Raw genomic sequence first — 12,133 nt, 5'->3', positions numbered from 1 at the left:
GCTCATTTTCGGCCTCCCTCTCCCAGCAAGCCCTTGACAAAGCCGAGAAGGCCATCGCCCTTGACCTTAAGGACATTGCTGCCCACATCCTCAAAGCTCTTGCCCTCGATGCTTAGGGATTCAAGACCTCAACCCTCGATGCCATTGACATTACGTTGTCCCCTCTCTACCGAAAGAGTCTGACCAAAGAGGATCGTGGCGATGCGCTCGTCAAGAGGGCGGAGATCAAGCTGTCGATGAACCGAAAAGCTCGGGTTGACTCGGTGATTGAGGATTTGAATTCAGGCTGTGGAGCTGAGTCAAGAGAATGGTGTTTTGTACGTTATGAGAGTAAGAAGATGACGAAGAAGGCCAGGAATACTCCAGAGTGTGGTTTGAACAGAGGCGTGGGAGAGAATGGTTTCAGGGTTTGGTTTCAGATTGAGAGGGGAGGTCAGTGAGAGCGGAGGGTAAGTCGGAGAAGATGGTGGTTTTAGTTATTTGAATGGGTGGGCCCACTCATTTTTATTTAATTTTTGACATAAAATTTTATTATTTTAAATGATATATATATATATATTTTTTTTTTTTAATGCCTGGCCCAAGTGGACTGCCACGTCAGCAAATATATGAGCCCTCAATTTGCCAAATCATCACTTAACGACCAATTTGACATAATCCCTAACGGAGGTATGACATTGCAATGTTTAAAACATAAGGTATGAAATTGTGGTGCGACCCATAGTTGAGGTAGTTTTGTATAATTTACCAACAAAAAAAAACAATTTAAAGGAGAAAACAATTGAAACTTTTTTTTTTTTAAAGGAGCTTAGCTGGTGATGTGAAAAATAAGTTAACACACAAAATTAAACCCTCTTTTTATCAAATGTAGTAAAGTATGTAAGTAGGGATCGTTCTAGGCCGGGGATTAGGAGGGATTGCTAAACACTTGAAAACTGACTTAAAAACATAAAAACAAAATTTAAAACACTAAACTAGACTCAAAGAATGCAAAACTATACTTTAAAACACTAAAACAAACCAAAAGACTCAAAACAGCACCTAGCACTCAAAACTGCCATAAAAACACAATCTGGGCAGTTTTGAACACTAAGGAAGAAATTGAACGAAAATATGTTATAACTTGACTCAATACACTTAGAAACACAAACTAAATTGATTTCTAACTAAAATGACACTTGAAACTACAGAGGGAATTGGTTTTGACGAATTTAAAATAAAATAAGAACTTTGTAAAACAAAACAGGTTTTAAAACGACTTTGGTTTAAAACTTATGGATGGAAGGCTAGCTAGGAGGTTCTTCTTCACACATGTCACACTTGCATACAAAATGATTTCCAATTGCTTTTCGATAAGTTATGAATACTCAACGCCCCAAATTAACCGTGAATTGCACTAATTAACTCTCAGTTTTTCAACAAGTTATTAGATTGGATGATTGCATACGACAACCCAAAACATTCCCTACAAGTTCCCTACATGAATTGCATAATAGAGATACAAGCAAGAATCATTAAGTTCTATGAAAAACATAAGCATTGACGAGGCACTCGTTACTATGATTTGCATGAAACTTATGCCAAGAATTTACTTAACGTGATTGTGACTAGCAACCTTCACTACTTGTGAATATAAGTTCATAACGATTAGGTGAAACTCCCTTATATTCTAGCGTCAAATTCATGCATGAAAATTAAGCGTGCACTCTCAACCAACATACACAAATTAGTTTTTATACGAACGGATAAGTAAATTGAATTCACAATTCAAGAAACGCAATTGGAAGTAATCAAATCATATAGCAAGCATAAACATGGTTTTGAATCCCCCCCTAGCCAAGGGGGGTTTAGTTCCTCATTCTTGCAATACAAAGATACATAAAATTAGACATTAAAATCAAAGGAAAGAAAACACCTAAAATGCTCCAACTTGGAAAGCAAGTGCATCAATGGATCTCCCTTCCTCCTTGTTGCGGCATGAAGCTTGTGGACAGATTTTTGGGTGGATTTATGGTGTAGAATGGATGGGGAATGATATGGAGGGGTTTAGGGTGAGTGTGGAAGAGTGTTTGATGGTTGGAAGGTGGTGGAGAACTAGGCAAAGAGGGTGGAAGAAGGTGGAGTGGCTGTTATGTTTTCTAGGCACTAGAATGGTGTTTTTGGGGTGTTTTGCTTCCTAGGGTGTGTATGGACGAATTGTTGTGATAAAATGATGAATATGGGGGATTGTTCTTTTGCCAAGGGGTGTAAACATGTATTTATAGGCCCCAAAAACCTTAGAAAATCAGGTTAGGTTAAGGATGAAATGCATGGCAATTTGTGTGTGTGGTGTGCAATGGTCCAAGGGTGAAAATGAAGTGATGATGCAAAGTGTGAAGGGTAAAATGGAGTGGTCTTGTAGCTAGGGGGCATGAATGATTGTGTACATTGCATAGAGATGGAAAGGGAGGTGAAAATGTGTCAATAAATGGGTCAAAGGTGCAGCAACATGTGGTACACAAGGCATGGGATTCCAAATGTGAATGATGGAGCATCAATTGGTGCATGTAATGGATGTAAATGTTGTCTAAAATCTAATGAGTGAAGGGAACAAGAGGTATCAAGCAATTGAGTGTAATAATTAAATGAATTGAAGCATGAAATTAGAAATTATGTAGGGGACAAGAGTGATCAAGCATGGCATGGAATCCAAAGGGAATTCTATGTGGTTTGCATGGCAAGGAATGCAAGTTGGGTGACAGATTTTTGGGCTGTTTTCTTCATCTTTTGGACCATAATTCTTCATATTCTTGGCCTCTTTAGTTCTCAAATTCGTCCATCCACTTGGCCCATGCATTTGCTATCCATTCCAAGCCCGAAACATGCTCCAAAGGCCTCCAAAATGCATCTTCTTGCACACTTTGTACTTAGAGTCTGAAAACACACGAAAATGACTTTAAACATTAAAATAACTAAGGAAACACGACATAAATGCACAAGAACAAGCCAACTAAGTCGCATAAATATGCTCCTATCAGCTGGTGGCTTCGCCATGACAGTCAATTGTTCTGGGGGTCGGGAAAATTCACAGAAGCATTTCAGCCTCCCCCTGGCCACCATCGTGCGATTCACTAGCGTCATGAATCAAATTCAGTACGTGCCCTGTGGAATACGGACCTAGAATACGCCATCACCATTAGGCCACTCCGTGGTGGTTAACTTAAACTTGTTTCAAGCTTTAGCTTTTCGTTCCATTTTGTAAACCATTATATGTACCCATCCTTCCTCTATCCTTCATCTCTATTGGTTATCAAGTGAAAGTTAAAAGAGCATCTCCACCCTCCAAAAAATTGCTCCAGCCCAGTCCAAACAAGTATGGCTACATTGAAAAGCAAAGAGGCACAACTACTCACTCGGGCCAAAATCGTCCAACCCAATGCCTGAGGCAGTTTGACGTCACTCACGTTATAATTTTTTTTCACTTGAGTGCACGCGAGTTATCCAACAAAATCCAAATGGCAGGCCCATGCTGCAAATTCTTTAAAACATGGGAGATTTTGAATTGTTGGATTTCTAAAGATCATGTGATCGAACGGCCATAATAATTCATTTTTTGGCTTTATAGATTAAAAACAAAAAATTTGTTTTGTCATAGAGCAAAATCTGATCACTGAAGAGATTATGCCACGTGGCACAATCTATTCGCTAAAGCAGTAATTGCCTTAACAAATTTAAGTTAACAAAATGGGAGGGGAGAAAGACAAAATTGTTTCAAGACCTAGTAATTGCCTTAAACTTGTTTCAAGCTTTAGCTTTTCGTTCCACGTGGCAACAATTACCGTGGAAGGGTAGAGTTGCTCTAAGACATGGTCATTGTTCAGCAATTCGAAAATTTTGGGTTTCAAATCGGGTCGGGCCGAGTTCGTTGGGCTGATCAGATTGGACTCCAAATTTTGAAAACTAGCCTTTTTGAAATTCCAATTCTAATAAAAACCGAAGATTGAGAGGCATAGTTAGCTTTGAATTTGGACATGATGTAGCTTAAGCTTGATTGATTTGTAATGCATGGTTGCTTTTGGTTTCGTAGAATTTTAATCGGACATAAAATATCTACATTTTACGTGCAACATTAAAAATAAAAACTTGTGAGGAAGGTAAGGCTTTTTTGTCAAAATGGTTCTGAGTTTGACATAACTTTGATCTTTAAAATTAAAATTAATAGAATTGATCTCAGTTTGTCCACCATCAATAATTTTAATCCTTACGTAAAAAAAAATTGTTAGAACCAAAATGACAAAAATAACCTCAATTTAATAAACAATGGGCCAAAATGATTAATGGTGAACAACCTCAGAGACCACTTCTATTAATTTCAAATCTCATGACCAAAGTGAAAAGTTATGCCAATGTCAGGACCATTTTGACTAAAAAGCTTGAGAGATCATTACCATAATATTCTCATATATATATATATATATATATGAAACGAACGGAAACACATTGCAGAAACAACCCAAATGGTATTGGCCAGCTTGCAAGCAAAGCAACCATATAATACAAGAGAAAGAAATGAAATTTCTTGAAACATTAGTTAGTATCACAAAACACATGGCTCTCAATCTCAGGTGTGCTTCAACTATCAGTATCCGATCGAAACACGAAATCTTTTCACCGTTGGAAGATTAAATAAAAGCCTTTTGCAAGAGATGCCACTCAAATTAGCTGAAAAGTCGCATAATTCCACAAATCTACCAACTCACAAGTTACCAACTTTGAATTAGTGAATCAACGTACAAGTCAAAAGAAATCTTCCATAGCTTCTCATCATCCTGCAAAACGCAATCTCTTTCTTCTTCAAGGCACATAATCCTCCTACATTATATATTTCTTACTTCTAATTTACCTACACAATACAAAACATATATCCTAAATCATCCATTAATCTTAAAAGCAAACTTACAGAAGCAAGTCTCCGCTCAGCTCTCCAATCTCCTTTCTACGATTCGTCAAGCGAGACGACCTTCATCTTCTTCTTCCTCTTGGTTTCCCACAATGCCTTCACACAAGCATCCACCATCTGCTTCTCTGACTCCATTATCAGCTGATTTTGCTTCATCTCCATCTTCATTCTCATCTTCGCCATCTCCCCCGCCATCTCCATCTTCCTCTTCTCCATCTTCACAAACACTTCTCCCAGAAACTCTATGGAAGACGCCATCGCTTCAATCGGATCATCCGCCCCTTTCCCGGATGAACTCCCACCCAAATCTTCTAAACCAACACCATTAGAATGCATACCCCCTCGAAATTTCTGATTAAACCCACTCCTTGAACCAACTCCATTGCTGCCACTGCGCTTCGAGATAAGCTTGGGATTAAACTTCTCGTTACTTTTACCATAACCCTTGATCCTAAAATCTGAAGGCCCCAAATTCCTATCCCCCAATGATTTTACAGGAAACTCACTACCACCATCACTTCCTCGACTACCATATCGATCATAACCAGCTGAAACTCCTGAATTCGGACCTCGAACAGGATCTTTGACCCGAAACCCACCTCCGAATCCGGCACCTTTTGGGGTTGTCTCATCTGGGTCACTCAAATTTTGATCAGAATCAGCTAAGTACCTGTAACTTTCATAATTTCTGACCCGAAACCCCCCTCCATATTGGACACCGACGCGGATTTCCAGATCTGGGTTGGACCCGAAAACGAAAGGAGAGTCGCATTCCAAGTCGATCATGGGCTGAAACAGATCCCAGGCAGAGAAAAACGGAGCCGGATCCGGGTGTATGGAAGCGCGTTCTTTCTCAGTCCGAAAGCGCCTCCGGAGCTTCTCCATCTTGTGACGGCACTGTATGGCGGTCTTGGGCGGCGAGACAAGCGGGCATCGGTCATTGACAGAGGACGCAACGGAGTCCCAGTCGGCGGATTTGAGATTGGATCGGCCGAGAGTTAACCATCGGTCCTTGTAGACGGCGATAAGGGCGTGGGACTCGTCGTGGGTCCAGCAGGGCGGTGGGAACGTGCGGGATTTGGGTTCGGCGGGTGGGGACATGGTGGGTTTGGGTTGGGGTGCAGGATAAGGAGGAAGAGGAAAAGGAGGGTGGGGGTTAGGAGAGGAATGGTGGAGGAGGTGGTGGTTGTGGAGGGCATTGTAGTTTAATTAGTTGGGTGTGAGTGGGTAATGCTAATGTGCGCAGGTGGAAGCAGTACGCATGTAGTCTGTCGAGGCTACTATGTACAAGTTACAACTGGAGAGGGTAGGGAGCCACTGCGCCTCCAGGGTGAGGCTGCCCACTACTGTACTTCCAAAAAAGTTGGGGGACAGGCGGTGGTGCCTCAGCCTCTCTCTCTCTCTTCTCTCTCTCGTTGACGTTTTACAACCTTTCTGCTGACTCTTTCTCTCACTTGAATTGAATTGGGCCTTAAGATGGGCCTCAAAAAATAAAATGAAAAGGTTAAAAAGAGCGGGGTTTGAACCCGACGTGAATCGAACACGCAACCTTCTGATCTGGAGTCAGACGCGCTACCATTGCGCCACGGATCCGATGTTGATAGTTGCGTGCACATGCTTGCAAATGACAATTTCTGTTTGTGCCCTTGTAGTAATTTCGGTTTTTTTTTTTCTCGGTTGGAATGTTCTTGTATTGTAGTATTTTGCCTCCTTTTTCATAATTTTCCCTCCATGAGATGAGCCCAGTGCATTGGACCGATGGATAAGAGAACTGACTGAGTTGGCCTATCAAACTATCGTGCAAGTTAACTAACTAACACAATCAATTGATTTAGTCGACATTTGCATACTTTTGCTTCCATTAATACAAATATATTGGGAATTTAGTCGACATTTTCGAGTAGTTGTACTTTTTCTTCCATTGACACAATCAATTGATTTAGTCGATATTTTTTGACATTTGCGTACTTTTTTGGGCATATTAACTTCATATTACGCAACTCTAAAGGAATACAGTATAGTCGTCGTCTTTCACACAACTACTCAAGGCCACATGGCACAAGTACAAGCCATGTGTGTTTTAATACAGACTAGGATTTTCTCCTCTCTTTTTTTCCCTCCCCTTCCCTCTTTCCCTATTTGAACGGTCATGGTTAAACCACGTCAATATCTTATATTAATTTTTTTTATAGAAAAAGAAAGATAAAATAGAGAAAGTAAGAGGAGGTGATGGAAGAGGACGTAAAGAGGAGGGGAGAGAATCCTAGTTTTTTTAATACAACCTAGGGTGGAGACAGAATCCCATATTCGGCATTCATGTCCATTCTTAATGAGTGAGAATCCTCGCTAGATCTTCAAATCATATTCGTTCATCATATATTGTGGTGATAAAAAATTATTGTAAATTCTTTTATTTAAAATTGAATATAAACCGTACTTGACGAAAATTGACCGCATGATATACGATGAACAGATGTGATTAGAGGATTTCCAATATCCTCACAAAGAAGATCTGGTGAGAATCCTCACTCATTCTTAATTTCAAATTGTGTTCTTCTTGTTATAAACCACACCAAGAATAGTTGTGGTAACTGCAACTAGTGATTTATTTGTCAAGCTTGACGTAACAATTTACGTAATAACACAACACATGAGGAAAAGAAGAAAAATCCCCCTCATGATAAAAAGTGCAAAAAATTCCAAAAAATATTTGTCAGACTTTAAAAGTGACACAAAGCTATCTCCAAGAAGTGAGAAAAATATTTCTCATACTTTAGAACTGCCATTGACCGGAAAATCTTTGTTAGATTTTAATCTGTCTTTCCTCAATCGATCTGCTATCAAAAAGGCCAGTTCAAGAGACTGGGATGCATTCAGCCTGGGGTCACAATGTGTGTGGTAACGAGAGGTCAAGTCACTGTCGGTCACAGCCTTTGACCCTCCGATGCACTCTGTCACATTCTGCCCAGTCATCTCCAGATGCACTCCTCCAGGATAGCTCCCTTCTTGTTCATGGACGTCAAAGAAAGCTCTCAATTCAGCCTGAGCCAAAGCAAACAGCCACCAAGTGATCAGTAAAATGGACTAGCAACTCGCATGTAATAAAATGTGTAGGATGAACACAGTTTTAGCTCCACTAGTTGAGTACTTACCCTGATTGCATCAAATGGCCGTGTCTTCAGCCCACATGGAGCCTTTATGGTGTTCCCGTGCATGGGATCACTGACCCACGTGACGATAAGCCCTGCCTGGCGCACAGCTCTGATCAAATGGGGGAGCTTTTTCCTCATATTTTCCGCCCCCATCCGGGTAATTATTGTCAGTCTACCAGGTTTGTTATGAGGGTTAAGAACTTCACACAATTTGACAAGCTCTGTTGGGTCCATTTTTTCACTCACCTGCACGAGTTCATACATCATTACCTAATTATTAATGGAGACAAACTATTTTGCAACCTCTGTTTTCATCTTACAAAACCATACTAACTACAAATAAAACTCGCATTTTATTGTTTCTTTGAATTCTAAAGTAACATCCAAATTACCTTAATGCCAAGAGGATTGGATACACCCCGAAGGAATTCAACATGTGCTCCATCCAATTGTCGAGTCCTCTCGCCTACCCACAGCATGTGTGCGGAACAGTCATAGTAGTGTCCTGTTGTCGAATCCTCTCGAGTCAAGGCTTGCTCGTACAGTAAATGAAGGCATTCATGAGATACCCAAAACTCCACCGTGTTCATTATTGGATTGTCACTAGTAGCCCCAGCAGCATCAAGGAAACCAATAGCTTCATCTACTCTCTGTGCAAGTTCCATGTACCTATCCTCATCCGGGAATAATTTGTTGCAACCAGAAATAAACCTCGTCAATGTGGATACTGAAGTATCATTTCACACCAAAAATTTCTAGTAGAGCATGAGAATAAAAAAGATCTGCATCTGGGTCATGTAAAACATGGTAGCAAACTTCTAGGTGCTTGACTCCATCAATCACTTCCAGAACATAAAGAATTTAATTTATAAAGTACACAAGAGAGCTGTAATTTAATTACAAGAACCACATCTTGGCAACTTGTCGCACGCTCCAGAACATGAGGAGGATAATTGATAATATTTGAGACCACTCATATGGAAATGCTAACTGCTTAAGAAAAGGACAATTGCATGCTCAACGTGTACGTAGCTTTCTGCGTGCCTAGAAGTGCAGGCTAATTTGCAGAAAGCCAACAGTTATGGTTGGAAGTATCACATGAAAGTCAAGATGTGATTTGTAGCAGATACACACCTGTTTCCTTGCTCACTATGTTCTACGAAGTCCAGATTCCAATCTGAGACTCTTTGCATGGCAGCGTATCCACCAGTGGCAAATGCTCTAAGGAGATTCAGTGTGCCAACAGATTGAAGGTATGCTCTGAGTAACCTTTGTGGGTCTGGTATTCTGGATTTTTCATCGAAGGCATCACCGTTGATATTGTCTCCCCGATAACTTGGGAGTTTCACGCCATCTCTAACCTCAAATGGTTCAGAGCGAGGCTTTGCAAACTGGCCCGCCATTCTTCCAACCTGTCATGTATAGTAAATATCAGGTTATGTAAGTGATGTTGTGTTTCAGATTTGGCTCGTCAAAATACCAAGGCCAAACAGGTTTCGGTTTCCAAATGGTGTTGGGAAAGGAGAAAAGGGATGTGCACACTTATTTCCATAAGAATTGGGAAATAGGTTTTTCTTCGTGATCCCAAGCAGTTTGCATAATACCGGAGACCGATAAGTTTGGTAAATTCTTTGTGTTTGTGTGTGGCATGTTTACTTTGTTGTTCATATATTCACATAGCATCATCTTATAAGTTTGCATAACACTGGAGACTATCGATAAACAAGAGCAACTAAGGGGGATTAGAATCAACACAGTGCATATGCTGGATTATCAGGCCCTTCAATGACAGAACCCAAAGTTAAACATAATGAAGCAACTTAGAATTTGGCCATCATGCGAAAGGTTTGATGTAAGTAATTATATACTTATATTAAAGCAGGATGAGGCCTGCTTATGAGCACTCGCTACAACCTAGGACAATGATATTTAAAAAACCTAGCAAGGAACAGTGAATCAATCATCCTTGTTGATGAGTGCATGTAGCAACCACTATATTTCTCCATCCCAAACCAATACAAGATTCAAACTTCTGAATTGTTTCCCTTGTATTGTCAATTAGCATTGGGGAGAAGGTTTCACTCAGCAACTTAACAATTCGTGCCATGAAACGAAAACCCAATTAATAGAGTGGCCAAAAGTCAAAACTACATCTTTTTTTGGGTCATTTTACTCACACCTGCCCAGAAAACTTAAACTAAAACATAAACCAATCCAATGGTAACATCATAAGCTCAAGTGCAAACTCAATCCCATGAATGCATAAACTAATCCTAAGAAAATATGTGGGGTAGGCTGTTCTCTTGCACCCGTGTTCGGACTCCCATTCCTTGTACCGACGTAGTTTAGAATAGAACACCGTTTCGTCAAAACTCAAAACTTTAAAAGAGTGTAACTTTCAAAAGGAGAAAAATTAAAGGAGATTTAACGGAACACTCGGATACTGTTTATTTTTAACGAAAATGATATCTTTATTTAAAAAAATTACTCATATTCACTTACTAACATTTTTTTATCATTTTAATCAAAAGGTAAAGTTTTTATACATTTTTCATTAGTTTTTTTTTAAAATTAAATACTCAGATAATTAAAAGGAAAACCCAAATTATAATTAATTGGAGAGAACGAAGAAAGGAGGACCTTGATGACGGGCATTTGGGCGCCGTAAATGAGAGTAATGGCCATCTGCAAGAAGACCCTGAAGGTGTCTCTGATGTTATTGGCATTGAACTCCTTGAAGCTCTCGGCGCAGTCTCCGCCTTGCAGCAGAAACGCCTCTCCCACTGCGGCCTTTCCCAGCCACGTCTCCAGCCGCCTCGCCTCTCCGGCGAACACGATTGGCGGGAACGTCTCCAGAGTCGTCAGAACATCCCGGAGCTCGTCTGGGTCCGGGTAAACCGGCAGCTGATGGGCCTGCTTGGATTTCCACGAGTCCAAGGCCCATGCTGAAGGCCCAAGATTGGTGGATGAAAGCGTGGAAGAGGAAGAAGGAGAGAGTGATGAATGAGTGGCGATGGTGGGGTTGGGCTTTCTGGTGAGGTGGAGGAGTTTGAGAAGGTTTGTGTGTGGTGAGGAGGCGGTGGTACGATGGAGGAAGGGGTTTGGGGCGGTGAGGTTAGCAAAGCCTGTGGCTGTAGGTGTCAGAGCCATGTCAGGTTTATTCTTCTGTGCTTCAGTCAGACTGTGATGCTGCTGGATTGATACAAGATTCATCTCTCTTGTCTATCTATTTATTATTTTAATATTATATCCTAATGTTGAACTCTCGTTCAATCCTAAACCCTAAAGAGATCCTCTTTGGATCTCTTCCCTCTAATCCACCAAATCAAGAAATTCAGACCTTTAAAATTTGATTCAACGGTTATAAACATGGGATCTCTTCAAAAATTATAATAATTTTAGCCGTTTGATCAAATTCAAGGTCCGGATTATTTGATTAGGTGGATTAGATCCGAAGATGATCTCTTTCCCTAAATCCTAATCTAATTCTTCACCTTCACACAACAGTCGAGTTGCCGCGTGGCATCCTTGCTGAGAGACACATCACGTATGCTGAGGTGGCGGTTTCAAAACCAATCATGTGATGCCACGTGAAAAATTTAAATGTGTAACAACGCGTGGTAGATTTAAAAGGCGACCACTTCGGTGTTCCCCTTTCATAGCATTCCTTCTTATGAATGCATTAAAGAGCAAAATCTCTAGTACTTCCGTTTCCATTATTTAAATAAGAAAGTGTTTCTAGTAGTAGTAGGTAGAGGATAGAACTACCTCAAATATAAGTATATATTTTAGTGAAATATCAAAGTACGCGACGTACAAAATTACAAAATAATAAGAATATTATTAAATAAACAAGAATGCCGAAACGGCTACAAAACTCGAGGAGACTACATTGTGACTAACTTGCTTTTCAAACTATATTACAAGCAATATTTATAGAGAACTAAACTTAAGAAATCCTAACTTGGATGGACTAGGCCTAAATCCTAAACTAACAAGCAAAACCTTGATACGTGACATGAGCAAATGCGGATGCAAGCTT

At 40.3% G+C, this 12,133-nt stretch overlaps 2 protein-coding genes and 1 non-coding gene across 3 annotated transcripts; all 3 read right to left on the bottom strand.

Annotated features, from left to right (window-relative positions):
• Positions 1-4,479: 4,479 nt before the first annotated feature.
• Positions 4,480-6,446, bottom strand: LOC103426294 (trihelix transcription factor ASIL2-like). The gene is made up of 2 exons (XM_008364384.3): positions 4,940-6,446; positions 4,480-4,808 (listed from the first exon to the last, which is right to left on the bottom strand). Exon 1 carries the CDS (start codon positions 6,038-6,040, stop codon positions 4,976-4,978), a length of 1,065 nt encoding a protein of 354 aa, XP_008362606.3. The 5' UTR covers positions 6,041-6,446; the 3' UTR covers positions 4,480-4,808; positions 4,940-4,975.
• Positions 6,447-6,460: 14 nt separating this feature from the next.
• Positions 6,461-6,532, bottom strand: TRNAW-CCA (transfer RNA tryptophan (anticodon CCA)). Its single transcript has one exon. It is a non-coding gene; the product is annotated as a tRNA-Trp (tRNA).
• A 986-nt stretch (positions 6,533-7,518) lies between these two features.
• On the bottom strand, positions 7,519-11,445 carry LOC103432862 (phospho-2-dehydro-3-deoxyheptonate aldolase 2, chloroplastic-like). The gene is made up of 5 exons (XM_029100966.2): positions 10,732-11,445; positions 9,226-9,503; positions 8,484-8,760; positions 8,092-8,337; positions 7,519-7,981 (listed from the first exon to the last, which is right to left on the bottom strand). Exons 1-5 carry the CDS (start codon positions 11,302-11,304, stop codon positions 7,706-7,708), a joined length of 1,650 nt encoding a protein of 549 aa, XP_028956799.1. The 5' UTR covers positions 11,305-11,445; the 3' UTR covers positions 7,519-7,705.
• Between the last annotated feature and the right edge of the window lie 688 nt (positions 11,446-12,133).

This window comes from Malus domestica, chromosome 04 (genome assembly GCF_042453785.1).
Source record: "Malus domestica chromosome 04, GDT2T_hap1".
Taxonomy (NCBI): domain Eukaryota; kingdom Viridiplantae; phylum Streptophyta; class Magnoliopsida; order Rosales; family Rosaceae; genus Malus; species Malus domestica.
Note: the sequence above shows the minus strand (reverse complement) of the source record. Positions and strands in the feature narration are given on the sequence as shown.